This window comes from Eleutherodactylus coqui, chromosome 12 (assembly GCF_035609145.1).
Source record: "Eleutherodactylus coqui strain aEleCoq1 chromosome 12, aEleCoq1.hap1, whole genome shotgun sequence".
Classification (NCBI taxonomy): Eukaryota; Metazoa; Chordata; class Amphibia; order Anura; family Eleutherodactylidae; genus Eleutherodactylus; species Eleutherodactylus coqui.
Window position 1 is genome coordinate 3559090 of NC_089848.1, and position 21074 is coordinate 3580163.

Below are 21074 nucleotides of genomic sequence, written 5' to 3' on the forward strand. Positions count from 1 at the left end.
CTTTGGGAACAGGAGTAAAAAAAAAAATCTGAAAGTAGCGAACATCACATTGAATTAAACACCCGGCACTTGTTTAGGAAATACTTCATTCCAGAATGGCATATAATACGAGATACAACTATGGGGACAAGTTACTCAACCTTATCACTAATATTGACCCATGTACTACCACTGGGCAAAGCTACATAATAACGGCTACAGCCGCCCAAAGCACAGAAGCCCCGCAGAAGACGCCGACCTGTAACTTGTCCCCATAGTTGTATCTATCATTATAGGTCACTCTGGAATCAAGCAACTTCCTCAACAAGTTGAATGTGATGTTTGCTACTTTCAGATTTTTTTATTCCTGTTCCCAAAGCCGACCCAAAATCCGACTTACCCCGAGGAGGGCTGGTCTTTACCTGGATTACATACTTTTTTTAAAAAAAAATAAACACTTTAGATATTCAGGGTCAAACTTTGCCAAGTGACTGTAAGAATGTAACATTTTATTATTTCTAATGGAAAGTGCTCGATTAGCCTCCAAACGACCCGAGATGAACAATCTACCAGAACTAGAAGCAAAGTTTAGATTTTTTTTTGTTAACCTGGTACAGAAGTTTCTCTTTTTTCTGATATTTACAACCGGTATCACCGAGGGCTGACATGTACCATCTGTCATCTTATGTCCTCTATCATCCTACCAATTTCATGAAAATCTGAACTGTTTGGGCTGAAAGCTTCTGTTTTTGTGATGATTTGACAGGGAACGAGCCTCTAGTCCTTCCCAAATAAACGGAAATGTAGCAGAAGTCTACACTGATGTAGCAGCTTTCAAACGTTTGGCAAACTCCATTTCTGACTATTCATGCAGTGCAGCAGTTCTCATATGAAGTGAATGAGCGGTGCGAAGAACTGTCCGCGAGGAGAGCATGCGGACCCACAACCCTCAGCGTATGTGCTAGCCACCCTAAAGCCCTAGTGGGCAAGTGGCACAGTGGGAGGAAAAAGTCAAGGAAATTCAACTAAAATATTTAAGTAATTAAAGAAACCCACAAAGGCGCCTATTTCCCATTGTATAACAAACAACTATACGACAACACATACTGTACAGCGAATCCATCACTGATCCTGCATTATAAATGATGGGAAGAAAAGGAGAACAGAAAGTGTCCAAATAGTTGTATGTACTCCAAAGTGGTAGCAATAAACCTACTGATCAGCCGGCAGGAGCGAGCCATACCAGCCCTGCTGACAGCTCAAAAATGTACGGTACTCTTCGCTCTATAAGACGCACCTCGGTTTTAGAGGAGGAAAATAGGGAAAAAATATTCTCAACTCCCCAGAGCGGGCGGTGAGGTATTACAGGGGGAATAAAGAGCAGAAGTACCGCCTCAGAAGGATGTCAACCTGCCATTCAGGATCCAGGAAAGCAGAGTGCAGATGTAATGGTGATCTCATTATATGTCACCAAGGAGCCCTGAATGCCACGTCTCATTACGGTTATGTATGCTACATACATTTGTGCACAACTAGACATGTATACTCCATACAGGCAGCTCTTTCTCCCCCCTGCTCTGCTATGTAGCCGGCAGATGTGAGAGCCATCTATATACCTACAGCTGATTGATGAAGCAAGAAGGGGGGGAGCAGCCATTCCCTCTCACTAAATCAGCTGTACGGGAGCTGCTATGAAGCGGACCTGCAATATAAATATCACGCTGTTGGCTCCATAGCAGCTGCCCGCCCGTACAGCAGCTGATTACTGAGCCCCCTGCTGCTCCCCCACCCCCAACAATCAGCTGTTGTGCAGCCACTGAGCTCTCCTGCTGTGTCTGAACGGCCGGCAGCTCTGTAAGGGCGGACAACCACTGGTTTCTACCTTGCGCTGTGAGAGCATGTGAAAACACTCGCCTCGCAGCGCAAGAAAGACGCTGGAATGAGACCGAGATATCGTGAGTCGTTACAATGGAGCTAGCGGCAGCAGCGCTAGCCCCATTGAGAAGATATGGAGAATACCGTGGACTTCTGCCACAGCTGTGGCAGAAGTGCAGCATGCTATCCCATTGCTTTCAATGGGATTGGCGCTGTTGCCGGTCCCATTGAAAGCAGTGGTTTGTAGCAAACCCTGCAGTATGATTTTCGGGGAAGGGCTTCAAATATAAGCCCCTCCCTGAAAATCATCAATAAGTAGTTAAAAAAGTAAAAAAAAAAAAAAGTACTCACCTCTCCACCGCTCACACGCGTCCTCCGGCTGGCTCCCCGACACCGCTATCTAGCACTTTCAGCAGGCGGGGATTTAAAAATCCCTGCTTCCTGAAAGGGCTGTACTGATTGGCTGAGCGATTAGCCAATAACAGCTAGCACTTAGCTATTGGCTGAGCGCTCAGCCAATTACAGATAGTGCTTAGCTATTCATGAATGAATAGCACTATCTTAGCTATCCCTGATCCCCGCGGGGATGAAGGAAGCTCCTGCCACAGCTGTGACAGCTGTGGCAGAAGTCCACGGTATTCTCCATATCTTTTCTATGGGGCTAGCGCTGCTGCCGCTGGCCCCATTGAAAAGAGTGGCAATATCCCGGCCTCATCCTGTTTTTTTTCCCTCACACTGCGAGGCGAGAGTTTTCACTTGCTCTCGCAGCACAATGAAGAAAAAACGCCAGTCGGTGTCCACCCTAAGAACCCGAGGAAGAGAGAGCAGTGCTAGAAAAATCACTACTGTTCCTGGATGGGAAATTCCAGGCATATAATAGTGCTGGCCGCCCGCACCTCTAGTTAGATTCAACAATAAGACTGCTCCTATATACTACAACAAAAGCAGCTTGTGCATCCCCCTGGCCGTACGCTCTCCCACGGCGCATCCCCCTGGCCGTACGCTCTCCCACGGCGCATCCCCCTGGCCGTACGCTCTCCCACGGCGCATCCCCCTGGCCGTACGCTCTCCCACGGCGCGTCCCCCGGGCCGTACGCTCTCCCACGGCGCGTCCCCCGGGCCGTACGCTCTCCCACGGCGCGTCCCCCTGGCCGTACGCTCTCCCACGGCGCATCCCCCTGGCCGTACGCTCTCCCACGGCGCATCCCCCTGGCCGTACGCTCTCCCACGGCGCATCCCCCTGGCCGTACGCTCTCCCACGGCGCATCCCCCGGGCCGTACGCTCTCCCACGGCGCATCCCCCGGGCCGTACGCTCTCCCACGGCGCATCCCCCGGGCCGTACGCTCTCCCACGGCGCATCCCCCGGGCCGTACGCTCTCCCACGGCGCATCCCCCGGGCCGTACGCTCTCCCACGGCGCATCCCCCGGGCCGTACGCTCTCCCACGGCGCATCCCCCGGGCCGTACGCTCTCCCACGGCGCATCCCCCGGGCCGTACGCTCTCCCACGGCGCATCCCCCGGGCCGTACGCTCTCCCACGGCGCATCCCCCGGGCCGTACGCTCTCCCACGGCGCATCCCCCGGGCCGTACGCTCTCCCACGGCGCTTCCTCCTGGCAGTACGCTATCCTACGGCGCATCCTCCTGGCAGTACGCTCTCCTACGGCGCATCCTCCTGGCAGTACGCTCTCCTACGGCGCATCCTCCTGGCTGTACGCTCTCCTACGGCGCATCCTCCTGGCTGTACGCTCTTCTACGGCGCATCCTCCTGGCTGTATGCTCTTCTACGGCGCATCCTCCTGGCTGTATGCTCTTCTATGGCGCATCCTCATGGCTGTATCCTCTTCTATGGCACATCCTCATGGCTGTATCCTCTTCTATCGCTCATCCTCCTGGCTGTATACTCTCCTACGGCGCATCCTCCTGGCAGTATGCTCTCCTACGGCGCATCCTCCTGGCAGTATGCTCTCCTACGGCGCATCCTCCTGGCAGTATGCTCTCCTACGGCGCATCCTCCTGGCAGTATGCTCTCCTACGGCGCATCCTCCTGGCAGTATGCTCTCCTATGGCGCATCCTCCTGGCAGTATGCTCTCCTACGGCGCATCCTCCTGGCAGTATGCTCTCCTACGGCGCATCCTCCTGGCAGTATGCTCTTCCACGGCGCATCCTCTTGGCTGTATACTGTCTTGCAGCGCATCCTCCTGGCTGTATACTCTCTTACGGCGCATCCTCCTGGCTGTATATTCTTCTACGGCGCATCCTCCTGGCTGTACGCTCTCCTATGGCACATCCCCCTGGCTGTATGCTCTCCTACAGTCCATCCTCCTGACTGTACGCTCTCCTATGGTGCATCCCCCTGGCTGTATACTCTCCTACAGCCCATCCTCCTGGCTGTATACTCTCTTACGGCGCATCTTCCTAGCTGTATATTCTTCTACGGCGCATCCTCCTGGCTGTATATTCTTCAACGGCGCATCCTCCTGGCTGTATACTCTCCTATGGTGCACCTACCCCTCCTCTGCTGTAAGTCAACAGTGAACTGACTGATGCATTTTACAAGAAATTCAGTCCTCCAGCTTGCAGTATACAGATATACACTGCAAGCGCAGAAAAAAAAAATCTAAGAAAAAAGCAATACTGATTTAAAAAAATATTTTTTTGCTTAAAAATACACTTAAAGTGCACAAAGCCCCTTGTCCTGGTGTGCAACATGATTACTAGTATACAGGAATAATATTAGGCCTTTATTCAACCCATGTGGAATCTGTCAATGACTGACTACAGCTGAAAACTACCGACTGGGATCAAAACTCTAAAACATGACACAAATACGATTAGGGTAACTTTAAGCAGCATTTGTACGACAGCTATTAAAGGAGTTCTGTCATTTAAAAAAAAAAAATCTATACTTTCCTATCTTCTCGGCACCTTCTCCTGGCTCCTGTAGTCTCCGGGTCACCTCAACTCAAGCCGGCCGGGTCCTCCTCTGATGAAGCGTACATTCTCGGCATTCTGCTTCCTGCAGGTTAATGTACCTGGTCACTAGTGACCTGCTGGAAGGAGACTGCCGAGAGTGGACACTCCATAACAGGAAGAGGAGGAACTGTCCGGCTGGAGGTGAGGAGAACCGGGGACTGGAGGAGCCAGGAGAAGGTCGAAGAGGTGAAGATGCGGTAAGAAGGCTGCCGGGAGGGGAGGAACAATGACAGAACCCCTTCAATGTGTATAAAAGTGAGCCTGACTCTATAAGGCAGAAAACTCTACACTGAAGGGTCTAAGAAAAGCTAATTAGTCTAATGAGAAAGAATCCATTCCTTTATTTTGAGCGATAACTATTATTTTATTTGCTTGGTCTTTCTGATATCAGCCCGGCATCTACCGGGAACACGCCAACAAATGTTAGAGATCGCCATTAGGTATACTGGTGTCCAGCAGGCTCGGCGGTGGTCCACCGGACTACACCCTGCTACACCGACCATGGTGGAGAGGACTAAGTGCCGCCCAGCAATAAACATGCTGAAAGTAAACGTTGGTGCAAAACTGTAAGCTGCTGAACCCCAGAACACGGCACAAGTAGGATGGAACCGCACTGGCAAGAAGGTCCTGCAGGAGGCACAACCCGCACCACAACAGAACCCATTGTTCTCCACGGATATATTTAAAAGTAGGTTTCTCACAGAAAAATAGCAGTATGTCGTGTTGTTCTGCCAGATCACAGAACACTCGCTCATTATCTGCTATGGGCATGGCATGCACGTGAATGCCATGCAATTTTTAAAAATTTGCTATTGAAAAAACATGCGATTTTCACACATTTGAATAATGTGCATGAAAATTACGTGTTTTACGAGGCGATTGTCTCACAAATCCTAACGCATTCACACAGATCGCTGCATTCTCCCAGGCGCGGTGTTGGCCGCAGTTACTCGGACTGATATCGTGCTCACCCGGGGGAATCCAGTCTTAGAAGCCAAAAGAAATGGACTATCAGCAGTTATAGGTTGATGAATTGTAACCAGTGGACAAAAACAGAAGGCCGGCTGATCGAATGGTCGTCAGATGAAATTCACAATTAGCGGCAACAAGAAGACTGCAAGTCCACGGAGATGAAGAAGGACTAGAAGACGAGGCTTGTACACGACGGGGCGATCGGGATGCCGGCTGCGGTGAACCAGGACAACCCACGGCTTCTGTTAGGTTACATCAGTAAACTTGTAGAGGCTCTCCTGGAAGGAGGCCACGTGGGTGCAGGCGGCGCGGCAGCAGTGTCCGGCCAGCTCATAGAACAGGGTATAATATGCGCTATGGGGAACAGGGTATAATATGCGCTATGGGGAACAGGGTATAATATGCGCTATGGGGAACAGGGTATAATATGCGATATGGGGAACAGGGTATAATATGCGCTGTGGGGAACAGGGTATAATATGCGCTGTGGGGAACAGGGTATAATATGCGCTGTGGGGAACAGGGTATTATATGCGCTATGGGGAACAGGGTATAATATGCGCTATGGGGAACAGGATATCATATGCGCTATGGGGAACAGGGTATAATATGCGCTATGGGGAACAGGGTATAATATGCGCTATGGGGAACAGGGTATAATATGCGCTATGGGGAACAGGGTAGAATATGCGCTGTGGGGAACAGGGTATAATATGCGCTGTGGGGAACAGGGTATAAAATGCGCTATGGGGAACAGGGTATAAAATGCGCTATGGGGAACAGGGTATAATATGCGCTATGGGGAACAGGGTATAAAATGCGCTATGGGGAACAGGGTATAATATGCGCGATGGGGAACAGGGTATAATATGCGCTATAGGGAACAGGGTATAATATGCGCTATGGGGAACAGGGTATAAAATGCGCTATGGGGAAAAGGGTATAATATGCGCTATGGGGAACAGGGTATAAAATGCGCGATGGGGAACAGGGTATAAAATGCGCGATGGGGAACAGGGTATAATATGCGCTATGGGGAACAGGGTATAATATGCGCTATGGGGAACAGGGTATAAAATGCGCGATGGGGAACAGGGTATAATATGCGCTATGGGGAACAGGGTATAAAATGCGCTATGGGGAACAGGGTATAAAATGCGCTATGGGGAACAGGGTATAATATGCGCTATGGGGAACAGGGTATAATATGCGCGATGGGGAACAGGGTATAAAATGCGCTATGGGGAACAGGGTATAAAATGCGCTATGGGGAACAGGGTATAAAATGCGCTATGGGGAACAGGGTATAAAATGCGCTATGGGGAACAGGGTATAATATGCGCTATGGGGAACAGGGTATAATATGCGCGATGGGGAACAGGGTATAATATGCGCTATAGGGAACAGGGTATAATATGCGCTATGGGGAACAGGGTATAAAATGCGCTATGGGGAAAAGGGTATAATATGCGCTATGGGGAACAGGGTATAATATGCGCTATGGGGAACAGGGTATAATATGCGCTATGGGGAACAGGGTATAATATGCGCTATGGGGAACAGGGTATAAAATGCGCTATGGGGAACAGGGTATAAAATGCGCTATGGGGAACAGGGTATAAAATGCGCTATGGGGAACAGGGTATAATATGCGCTATGGGGAACAGGGTATAATATGCGCTATGGGGAACAGGGTATAATATGCGCTATGGGGAACAGGGTATAATATGCGCTATGGGGAACAGGGTATAATATGCGCTATGGGGAACAGGGTATAATATGCGCTATGGGGAACAGGGTATAAAATGCGCTATGGGGAACAGGGTATAATATGCGCGATGGGGAACAGGGTATAATATGCGCTATGGGGAACAGGGTATAATATGCGCTATGGGGAACAGGGTATAATATGCGCGATGGGGAACAGGGTATAATATGCGCTATGGGGAACAGGGTATAATATGCGCTATGGGGAACAGGGTAGAATATGCGCTGTGGGGAACAGGGTATAATATGCGCTATGGGGAACAGGGTATAATATGCGCGATGGGGAACAGGGTATAATATGCGCGATGGGGAACAGGGTATAATATGCGCTATGAGGAACAGGGTATAAAATGCGCTATGGGGAACAGGGTATAATATGCGCGATGGGGAACAGGGTATAATATGCGCGATGGGGAACAGGGTATAATATGCGCTATGGGGAACAGGGTAGAATATGCGCTGTGGGGAACAGGGTATAAAATGCGCTATGGGGAACAGGGTATAAAATGCGCTATGGGGAACAGGGTATAATATGCGCTATGGGGAACAGGGTATAAAATGCGCTATGGGGAACAGGGTATAAAATGCGCTATGGGGAACAGGGTATAATATGCGCGATGGGGAACAGGGTATAATATGCGCTATAGGGAACAGGGTATAATATGCGCTATGGGGAACAGGGTATAAAATGCGCTATGGGGAACAGGGTATAATATGCGCTATGGGGAACAGGGTATAATATGCGCTATGGGGAACAGGGTATAAAATGCGCTATGGGGAACAGGGTATAATATGCGCTATGGGGAACAGGGTATAAAATGCGCTATGGGGAACAGGGTATAATATGCGCTATGGGGAACAGGGTATAATATGCGCTATGGGGAACAGGGTATAATATGCGCTATGGGGAACAGGGTATAATATGCGCTATTAGGAACAGGGTATAATATGCGCTATGGGGAACAGGGTATAATATGCGCTATGGGGAACAGGGTATAATATGCGCTATGGGGAACAGGGTATAAAATGCGCTATGGGGAACAGGGTATAATATGCGCGATGGGGAACAGGGTATAATATGCGCTATAGGGAACAGGGTATAATATGCGCTATGGGGAACAGGGTATAAAATGCGCTATGGGGAAAAGGGTATAATATGCGCTATGGGGAACAGGGTATAATATGCGCTATGGGGAACAGGGTATAAAATGCGCTATGGGGAACAGGGTATAATATGCGCTATGGGGAACAGGGTATAATATGCGCTATGGGGAACAGGGTATAAAATGCGCTATGGGGAACAGGGTATAAAATGCGCTATGGGGAACAGGGTATAAAATGCGCTATGGGGAACAGGGTATAATATGCGCTATGGGGAACAGGGTATAATATGCGCTATGGGGAACAGGGTATAATATGCACTATGGGGAACAGGGTATAATATGCGCTATGGGGAACAGGGTATAATATGCGCTATGGGGAACAGGGTATAATATGCGCTATGGGGAACAGGGTATAAAATGCGCTATGGGGAACAGGGTATAATATGCGCGATGGGGAACAGGGTATAATATGCGCTATGGGGAACAGGGTATAATATGCGCTATGGGGAACAGGGTATAATATGCGCGATGGGGAACAGGGTATAATATGCGCTATGGGGAACAGGGTATAATATGCGCTATGGGGAACAGGGTAGAATATGCGCTGTGGGGAACAGGGTATAATATGCGCTATGGGGAACAGGGTATAATATGCGCGATGGGGAACAGGGTATAATATGCGCTATGGGGAACAGGGTATAATATGCGCTATGGGGAACAGGGTATAATATGCGCTATGGGGAACAGGGTAGAATATGCGCTGTGGGGAACAGGGTATAATATGCGCTGTGGGGAACAGGGTATAAAATGCGCTATGGGGAACAGGGTATAAAATGCGCTATGGGGAACAGGGTATAATATGCGCTATGGGGAACAGGGTATAAAATGCGCTATGGGGAACAGGGTATAATATGCGCGATGGGGAACAGGGTATAATATGCGCTATAGGGAACAGGGTATAAAATGCGCTATGGGGAACAGGGTATAATATGCGCTGTGGGGAACAGGGTATAATATGCGCTATGGGGAACAGGGTATAAAATGCGCTATGGGGAACAGGGTATAAAATGCGCTATGGGGAACAGGGTATAAAATGCGCTATGGGGAACAGGGTATAATATGCGCTATGGGGAACAGGGTATAATATGCGCTATGGGGAACAGGGTATAATATGCGCTATGGGGAACAGGGTATAATATGCGCTATGGGGAACAGGGTATAATATGCGCTATGGGGAACAGGGTATAATATGCGCTGTGGGGAACAGGGTATAATATGCGCTATGGGGAACAGGGTATAATATGCGCTATGGGGAACAGGGTATAAAATGCGCTATGGGGAACAGGGTATAATATGCGCGATGGGGAACAGGGTATAATATGCGCTATGGGGAACAGGGTATAATATGCGCCATGGGGAACAGGGTATAATATGCGCTATGGGGAACAGGGTATAATATGCGCTATGGGGAACAGGGTATAATATGCGCTATGGGGAACAGGGTATAATATGCGCTGTGGGGAACAGGGTATAATATGCGCGATGGGGAACAGGGTATAATATGCGCTATGGGGAACAGGGTATAATATGCGCTATGGGGAACAGGGTATAATATGCGCTGTGGGGAACAGGGTATAATATGCGCTGTGGGGAACAGGGTATAAAATGTGCTATGGGGAACAGGGTATAATATGCGCTATGGGGAACAGGGTATAATATGCGCTATGGGGAACAGGGTAAAATATGCTCTGTGGGGAACAGGGTATAGAATGTGCTATTGGGAACAGGGTATAATATGCGCTATGGGGAACAGGGTATAATATGCGCTGTGGGGAACAGGGTATAGAATGTGCTATTGGGAACATGGTATAATATGCGCTATTGGGAACATGGTATAATATGCGCTATGGGGAACAGGGTATAATATGCGCGATGGGGAACAGGGTATAATATGCGCTATGGGGAACAGGGTATAATATGCGCTGTGGGGAACAGGGTATAAAATGTGCTATGGGGAACAGGGTATAAAATGCGCTATTGGGAACATGGTATAATATGCGCTATGGGGAACAGGGTATAATATGCGCTGTGGGGAACAGGGTATAATATGCGCTGTGGGGAACAGGGTATAATATGCGCTGTGGGGAACAGGGTATAAAATGTGCTATGGGGAACAGGGTATAATATGCGCTATGGGGAACAGGGTATAATATGCGCTGTGGGGAACAGGGTATAGAATGTGCTATTGGGAACATGGTATAATATGCGCTATTGGGAACATGGTATAATATGCGCTATGGGGAACAGGGTATAATATGCGCTATGGGGAACAGGGTATAATATGCGCTGTGGGGAACAGGGTATAATATGCGCTGTGGGGAACAGGGTATAGAATGTGCTATTGGGAACATGGTATAATATGCGCTATTGGGAACATGGTATAATATGCGCTATGGGGAACAGGGTATAATATGCGCTATGGGGAACAGGGTATAATATGCGCTATGGGGAACAGGGTATAATATGCGCGATGGGGAACAGGGTATAATATGCGCTATGGGGAACAGGGTATAATATGCGCTATGGGGAACAGGGTATAATATGCACTATAGGGAACAGGGTATAGAATGTGCTATTGGGAACATGGTATAATATGCGCTATTGGGAACATGGTATAATATGCGCTATGAGGAACAGGGTATAATATGCGCTATGGGGAACAGGGTATAATATGCGCTATGGGGAACAGGGTATAAAATGCGCTATGAGGAACAGGGTATAATATGCGCTATGGGGAACAGGGTATAATATGCGCTATGGGGAACAGGGTAAAATATGCTCTGTGGGGAACAGGGTAAAATATGCTCTGTGGGGAACAGGGTATAATATGCGCTATGGGGAACAGGGTAAAATATGCTCTGTGGGGAACAGGGTAAAATATGCTCTGTGGGGAACACGGTATAATATGCGCTATGGGGAACACGGTATAATATGCGCTATGGGGAACACGGTATAATATGCGCTATGGGGAACACGGTATAATATGCGCTATGGGGAACACGGTATAATATGCGCTATGAGGAACACGGTATAATATGCGCTATGGGGAACACGGTATAATATACGCTATGGGGAACACGGTATAATATGCGCTATGGGGAACACGGTATAATATGCGCTATGGGGAACAGGGTATAATATGCGCTATAGGGAACAGGGTATAATATGCGCGATGGGCAACAGGGTATAATATGCGCTATGGGGAACAGGGTATAATATGCGCTATGGGGAACAGGGTATAATATGCGCTATGGGGAACAGGGTATAATATGCGCTATGGGGAACAGGGTATAATATGCGCTATGGGGAACAGGGTATAATATGCGCTATGGGGAACAGGGTATAATATGCGCTATGGGGAACAGGGTATAATATGCGCTATGGGGAACAGGGTATAATATGCGCTATGGGGAACAGGGTATAATATGCGCTATGGGGAACAGGGTATAATATGCGCTATGGGGAACAGGGTATAATATGCGCTATGGGGAACAGGGTATAATATGCGCTATGGGGAACAGGGTATAATATGCGCTATGGGGAACAGGGTATAATATGCGCTATGGGGAACAGGGTATAATATGCGCTATGGGGAACAGGGTATAATATGCGCTATGGGGAACAGGGTATAATATGCGCTATGGGGAACAGGGTATAATATGCGCTATGGGGAATAGGGTATAATATGCGCTTTGGGGAACAGGGTATAATATGCGCTTTGGGGAACAGGGTATAATATGCGCTTTGGGGAACAGGGTAAAATATGCTCTGTGGGGAACAGGGTAAAATATGCTCTGTGGGGAACACGGTATAATATGCGCTATGGGGAACACGGTATAATATGCGCTATGGGGAACACGGTATAATATGCGCTATGAGGAACACGGTATAACATGCGCTATGGGGAACACGGTATAATATACGCTATGGGGAACACGGTATAATATGCGCTATGGGGAACACGGTATAATATGCGCTATGGGGAACAGGGTATAATATGCGCTATGAGGAACACGGTATAATATGCGCTATGAGGAACACGGTATAATATGCGCTATGAGGAACACGGTATAATATGCGCTATGGGGAACACGGTATAATATGCGCTATGGGGAACACGGTATAATATGCGCTATGGGGAACACGGTATAATATGCACTATGGGGAACAGGGTATAATATGCACTATGGGGAAGATGGTATAATATGCGCTATGGGGAACAGGGTATAATATGCGCTATGGGGAACACGGTATAATTTGCACTATGGGGAACAGGGTATAATATGCGCTATGGGGAACACGGTATAATATGCGCTATGGGGAACAGGGTATAATATGCACTATGGGGAACAGGGTATAATATGCGCCATGGGGAACAGGGTATAATATGCGCTGTGGGGAACAGGGTATAATATGCGCTGTGGGGAACAGGGTATAATATGCGCGATGGGGAACAGGGTATAATATGCACTATGGGGAAGATGGTATAATATGCGCTATGGGGAACAGGGTATAAAATGCGCTGTGGGGAACAGGGTATAATATGCGCTATTGGGAACATGGTATAATATGCGCTATGGGGAAGATGGTATAATATGCGCTATTGGGAACAGGGTATAATATGCGCTATGGGGAACACGGTATAATATGCGCTATGGGGAACACGGTATAATATGCGCTATGATAGGGCTGGGCATTTCATTAAATTAATTGAATTCACCATTTTAATGAAACACAATTCTGGTTTTCACGGAATATTGACATGGAGTTTAGCACATGGGAGGGCTCATACTGAGTTCTGCCAACAGTGCCAGCAGCATGTAGAAACTGTGGTGGTGAGCAGGGAGGTGCGCTATGCAATGCTGGGTCAAGGGGTGATGCAAGGATCAAGCTCAGCACTGGTCGAGGCTCAGGATCTCAGTTCTAGGCCTGTACACTGCAGGGTCCTTGGCTCAGCGCAGTCACTGAAGAGATGGGAGACTCCACGACACAGAGGACAGTACTGGCGATTACTGGGGACGGGGAGAAAGGACATTACATGGGCGAGAGTTTACACGATCACTGAGAAATTCACAAACGTGTACTGGATATGTGAAATGCTCAGTGACAATGTAAACTCTCCATTACACTTCATCTGTCTAAACTAGGAAGAAGACTAAAGCAATCAAACCACCGGGCTCCATGTCATCCCCCAGTGTATACAAGGAACTGAGTACTTTGATAGAAAGAGGTCAGTATATAATATATGGAGGGAAGGTCTGGAAAACCCTTTAAGATTCCAAGGTCAGAGTCTCTTCTGCAGGACTGGTTTATTAAAAAAGCGATGTCAAGGGGTTATCCATCTCTAAAAGACAGATGAGCCCTCCTCGGGACAAGTCATAAATAAGTGATAGAACTGGCTATAAGGGGTATGCCCCCCTGGACCCTGCCTTAGGGCTGATGTGTGAGGAGGTACTTCCAGCACATACCTGAAGGCCATACCCTTCTGCTGGCAGGATCACTGCAGATGTTCTTCAACATGTACAGTATGAGCCATGTCTAGGGGATTTTAAAAAATGTTAATGAGGATCTGTGAAAAAAAACTTCTGCGACCAACCCGTAGTGTTTTTGAAAAATGCTGCAGATTCTAAATCCACAGAATGTCTCTTTATGCTGCGGAATTCAACTCTTGAAAGACAAGGGATAAATCCTGCGACAGAGCCACAATTAAAAACACGGCCAAATCCGAAACATGTAGGTGTGAATTTGGTTCATATTAGTGTAAATATACGAATTTAAAAAACACAACTATAAATCTTAAACTAAAACACGGAAAAAAGTCAGTGAAAAAAGATATAAAGAATAGCCCTATGTGTCACTGGAAAAAAAATTCTGCAAAAATAATTTAGTGAGCTGAAGGAAAAAAATCAACTAAAATAGGGAAGTAAAACCACCGGATGGGTAAAATCCCTAAAAAGTGTCTGGTCCTTTAGGTACAAAACAGCCTGGTCCTTAAGGGTTTAAAAGTCAGATTCTAGAACCTGAACTGAGAACCTAGAATCTACTTAGAATCTGAACCTAGGATCTAGAACTTAGAATGACCTAGAATCAAGTTTTAGACCTAGAACCTAGACTATATGTAGAACTAAACCCAGTACTTAGAACCTAGAAGAATCTAACATTAGGAATTCTATCTGGAACCTAGGACTTCATTATAACCTATAAGTACTTAGGGTCAAGAATGGATACTGGAACCTGGAGTCTAGAACTAGGAATTTAGTGGAACCATCAGTCCAGGTGCAACAGTGCTAAGACCACCATGACGCTGTAGTGGTCTATCCCCGGGGATTAAGACCACAGTAAGACGTAAGGTCTTTGGAGTCCTTCAGTTGCCTAGATGGTAGTATATAACTGCTGGGACAGGGAACTACGAGGAGTGCAGAGTTACAGGAACCAGGAGTCTATAATACCCACACTGGTCCTCCCATTTACTGCACCCTACTGTTATATAGGGGACAGGCAGCCAACAGGTTACTTGTGTAGTTCTGTCTGATGACCCTTTAGTGAACAATCCGGTTGTCCACAGTAATTATAAAGCTTTGAAATCCAGATACGGCTGATAGTTTTTTGTTTCCTTCTTTTCATGTTTTGAGCCCGTATATCTTTTTTTGTGAATTATTAATAAAAGTTGAGTTTTAGGAATCTTACCAGTGAAGGACTTTGAAGTATTTTGGATTCCTCTGCCCCAAGGGTCAGTACGATTACTACGATACCAAGCTTATATAGTTACATAGTTGTGCGGGGGCTCACTTCTTGCGGGACGTCCTGTAGTTCGCATTGGTACCATCTTGGAATACATAGGACTTTTTGCTTTTTATTGCATTTCTTCTTGGAGACAGGTTGACCAAAAAAGCCCCTTTTTTGTTATTTCTTCTCCCCCCCCCCCCCCCCCCCGACGTTCACCATGAAGGGTAAATAATGCATTACTTTGATAGGTCGGACTTTTATGGACACACGGATACAAAATATGTATTTTAGCTTTATTATTTAGATTCTAACATTATAAATATAGCAAAAGCAAGGGGTTTTTAAACTTGTATTACTTTTTTAAAAAAATAATTAGCAAAACTTTATGGATCTTATTTTTACATTTTCTTTTGGTCAGCATAGGGAACCACAACATGCAATGCTTTGATCGCTCCTTCAGTCTGATGTAATGCCATAGCATTACATCATATTACGATCGGGCGGGCAGTCTATCAAGCCAACCAACAGGCATTGCTTGATAGGCATTCTGCCATGACAGCCCTGGGGCCTTTCAGAAGGCGTCTGCCTGCCATGACACCCACACAGCTCCCTGCGATCTCATTGCGGGGGGCTGTACGGGACCCTCGAACATCGTTCGGAGAATTTAAATGTCACTGTCAGAATTGGCAGCAGCATTTAAAGGGTTAACAGCCCCGATGAGCTGCGTGGCTTATCGGGGCTGTTGCCGCCGGGTGTCAGCTAGAAAGAAACAGCCGACACCCGCAATGTATGGAGGGAGATAGCCGCGCGATCTACATTCATACAGTTCCTGCAGCGGCAGGATGTAAAAAGACTATAGCGTGGTCACTAAGGGGTTAAGTATGCTATAAATAAAGTGATTTTAAAGAGAATTGTGTGGTGCTGGAAGACGCACTTACTGAGTTTCTACTGGCTTCCGTTCCCTTCCCTGACTCCGCACATTGGTTGGATTACATAGGAGCGGACAATGTGTTGTGTTCGGATGCAGCGTTTATGCTGTAAGGCCTCTGGGACAAGTATAAGTCATTAGGTTCTAATTTATCAGCCCGATTTTGAAAGCAAGAGGAATCAACTTAAAATACGAAGATCGACATTTGCTCCGGCCACAATGATGTATTTCTAAAAGGATCCATCACATATGGGAAGTAACTTATCATCCACCAGGCCGAACATTCAGAGGCCACATCACCCTGTCCGTACGGCTGAAGGGCAATCTTCAGAGACAATGCACCATGGCCACCACAGGATCAGAGATCATCTGATCGTTGGAGGTCCGATGGCTGGGGCATCTAATCATCATGAGAATGGAGGCAATAAATGCCCCGAAATGAATGAAGCTGTGGTCGCACATGCACACTGCTGCTTCATTCATGCCAACGGAACTCTGGGAGATTGTGTAGTTCTGGGTGAGTAGTGAATGTACGGTTTAGTTTGAAAGTGCCACTATAAAGGAGTACTTTTAATCTTTAGTTTCCATCCATATAAAGATTAGATCTACAATGAAAAAATTGTAAGCTGGCCATTTAAGAATGAACTTTGTAATACTTAACCTTCCAACATCTAGAATCAGGATACTTCAGGGTACCTCCAATCATCAATGCTACATTCAGCCCATCGGTCATGACTTCATATTAGCAGGCTCCGGCTAATGACCCGTCCCCAGGATAGAGTCTGCCGTCTGGGACCTGAAGGGGCACGGCATTGGTACAAGCGCTGCAGCCTCTTCCGTGTTTACATCAGAGTGCGATCCTCTGCGCTCTTGTCCCATTCACAGTTAGGGAGTTCTGAGGACGCAGATCTCATTTTTTTTCAATTAAAAACTAACATTTTGCATTGATATAAATACTCACACCCTTTCCTATGACACTTGACATTTAGCTCTAGGGGCCTCCCGTTTGTCTTGATCATCCTTTAGAGGTTTCTACACCTTGATTGGCGTTCACATACGGTAAATACAATTGATTGGATATCATTTTAGAAGACACCCCCTTGTCTATATAAAGCTCTCAAAGCTCACAATGCATATTAGAGCCAAAAACAAGGCATGGAGGATGCAGGAACTGCCTGGAGAAGGATACAAAAACTTTTCTTCTGTACTGAAAGTTCCCAAGAGCCCAGCGGCCTGCATACTTCTTAAATGGAAGATGTTTCGAACAACCTGGACTCTTCCTAGAGCCACCGACCCACCAAACTAAGTCATACCAGGAGAAGGGCCTCGGTAAGAGATTACCAAGAACCCAATGGTCACTCTGGCTGAGCTCCAAAGATCCTGTGTGCAGATGGGAGAAACTTCTAGAAGGTCAACCATCACTGCTGCACTCCACCAATCTGGGCTTTATGGTGGAGGAGCCAGAAAGAAGCCTCCTCAGTAAAAGGCCCATGAAAGCTGCCTGGAGTTTGCCAAAAAGCAGCTAAAGGATTCTCAAACTGTAAGAAACAAGATTTTCTTACAAAATCAAGATTAAACTTTTTGCCCTCAAGTTTAAAGAGTTATGTCTGGAGGAAACCAGTAACTACTCATCACCTGCCCAATACCATCCTTACATTGAAGCCTGGAGGAGGCAGTATCAGTCTTTGGGGAGGTTTTACAGGGGCTAGGACAGGGAGACCGGTCAGGGTTGATGGAAAGCTGAATGTAGTAAAGTACAGAGATATTCTTAATGCAAACCTGAAATCGAGAGCACAAGGGACCTCAGACTGAGCAGAAGGTTCACCATCCAACAAGACAATGACCCTAAGCATACAGCCAAGACAATATAGGAGGGGCTTAGGGACAGCGCTGTGAATGTCCTTGAGTGGCCCAGCCAGAGCCTTGACTTGAACCAAATCGAACATCTTCGGAGAGATTTGAAAATGACTGTACACAGAGGGCCCCCATCCAACCTGGAGAAGATCTGCAGAGAAAAATGGCAAAAAAATCCCCAAATCTTGGTGTGCAAACCTTGTAACATTATATCCAAAAGAAGGTTGTTATCTCAGCCAAAGGTGCTTCAACTAAGTACTGCGTACAGGGGTGTGAATACTTATGTCACTGCAAAATGTTAGCTTTTCATTTTTTAAAAGTTGCAAAAATTTTTTATAACTTTCTGTTGTCATTATTGGGTACTGAGTGCAGAATGATGGGGAAAAACCTGAAATATCAGTTACACAAAGCCTTAACACAACAACATGAAAAACTGAAAGGGTCTGAAGACACAACGTACAAAGGTCTTCCAATATGGACATATCCTTTAAAATGTGATTACTTTCTGGATGGTACTTACGTAATGGTGTCAATCATATCCAATCCCATCTCCACACAGCAATGTGCATGGTCAGTTTTTGGCTGTGTTAGTCCAGAAACACAGTAATAACAATCTCCAAGAATCTTTATTCTTCTGCAGTGGTTTTCCTATAAATTACAATAGTACGATATTTAACCAGTGAGTTATACGATGATGTAATACAACATGAATAATGAACAAAGAAGCTCAGTGTCAGAGAGAGAGGGGGACCCTGGCCGATCCCGCTTCTGTCCCCAATTACTCACGGATCGACTATTCCGAGCACACTTGCCACTACCAAGCGTCAGGGCAGAGCCTCGAATGATCAAGTGAGATTGCAAGTTGTTAGAATACAGGCGATTTGTATCCAGCTTTCCTGGGCTTCTGCCACATGCAAAGCGAAAGCTGAAATCACCACCGGATCTGGTCTAATGCACTCCAGTGCTCTACAAGGCTGCGCACACTATACACGCTGCCACCACCAGCTATTAAAGGAAGCTGGGACCCAGACTATGAATTATCAACACAATCAACTTTGAATTATCATCTTCAGAGTTATGATTCGTTTTAAAACAGACAAGGCTTAACTAATTAATTGTAGATTTATTCTTGAAAAATACTAGCAGATATATATGTACAAAAGTATACAGAAAAAGATGTGATATGGGAGTATAAGGAAATACAGGTATGCACAACAAGACAGTATGTTCAAAGTGAACAGGAAAAAATAAAAGAAAGATTCTGGATTTGGGATTCAAGGTTCCAATATATGCAGAGTCACTGAAGTGAATAGGACAGCCTTACGCTGAGAGCGCATCTCTGAAGTCTGACATTGGGTCTCTCTGAGACCCTTAGTTTTAACATTTTCCCAGAACACACCCCCGCCTGCCCCCTCAGAGGTCATTCAGAGAGGGGAGGGTTAAATGCGTATGAACTTGTGGGAAGCCATAATTCCCCATTTCGGTCATATCTCCGCACGAGGTCCTCTGATCGGGAAGATATGCCTGCCATATTTCTGGTCATGATTCATCTATTCATTGATATCAAGCATAACACGTGAATTATAACCAGGTCTGGGGATACGTAGTTTGAAGGAGTTCCAGCGACCTACTGAAATATGTAAGGGGGCGTTTTATTCAGCTGGGCTGCCTCATTCTGAAAATATATTTCATATTGGGCTAGGACCCTCACACAACTAATAATTCTTATTAAATGTTTCCGCCCCGGCGTGTCTACAAGCAGCCCTCTGCTTGGTGAATGATCTTTCTAAGACTTCATTACTAAGTGCTGGTCATACAAGTCAGTATCTTCATGCTCATACTACCAAAACAATTACAGGCGGGAGAGAAAGAAAGGGGGTTATTTACATCACAGGGGAGGGGAGACAATGGTTGTTTCTACATGTGAATATCAATACACGGGGGTAAGCTGATAAACCTCTATATCTGCATTCCAACTATTCCAGGGATCACAGTGGATAAAAAATTGGATGCTGAATATAAGCCTGACACAGAACCAAATGTCAGACGCCCGGACAGTCCCTAAATCACACAAAGTACCACGTTATGTTGGTGCCAATTACATGCATCAAAGTTTATTACTTCACTCGTCATTTCTCTTTACCCCTTAGGCCGGGTTCTAACGACCGTGGCGTAAAACGCTGCGTATACATGACAGTATATCTCACACACGCTGTCCTGCGCAGCTGCCTGGTTTTTATTTTAATTTCCTTCTCTGTTGCCTATAAACGCCGCAGACACAATGTAATTGTATATGTACAGCATATTTGTTTACACCCATAGAGAACAGTAGGGACCTGTTGTGCGTAATACATGGTAAGGCTGGGTTCACACAGGGTGATTTGCTGCGGTTTGCCGTTGCATAGCCGCACTGCAGCAAAACCGCTGCGTTTGCAGTGCAATGCAGTACAAATGTGTTTGGCAAAAAGCTGTTCTCATAGGACGAATTTTTTCCGCACAGTCGCAGTGCGGATATGCAACTGTGGCGCAGTTTTTAAAAACACAGCATGTCTATTCTTCTATCTTTTCCGCAGCGCTTTTTTGTCCATAGACCTCTATGGACGCAGCAAAATCCGCACCAAAATACGCTGCAAAAAGAAAAAAAGACGCCTTTGGAAAAAAACGCTTGTGGATTTTTCCGCAAGAAAATCTGCAAGCCAAAATTAACCTTTGAAGCGGTTTTGCCGCAGAAGCAGTTCTTCTGCGGCAAAACCTCAACGGAAAAACCGCGGCAAAACCGCAGCAAATCCGCCCTGTGTGAACTAATATAGAACATGCTGCGTTCTTTTTTACGC

General features: G+C 46.5%; 1 protein-coding gene across 1 annotated transcript in view; it reads right to left on the minus strand.

Annotated features, from left to right (window-relative positions):
- The window catches only part of ADCY1 (adenylate cyclase 1), a 281184-nt gene that overhangs the window by 153281 nt on the left and 106829 nt on the right, over nucleotides 1-21074 (minus strand). The window contains exon 5 of the mRNA XM_066584896.1: nucleotides 18761-18888. Coding sequence (XP_066440993.1) covers nucleotides 18761-18888 — 128 coding nt within the window. The remainder of the gene's footprint in view (nucleotides 1-18760; nucleotides 18889-21074) is intronic.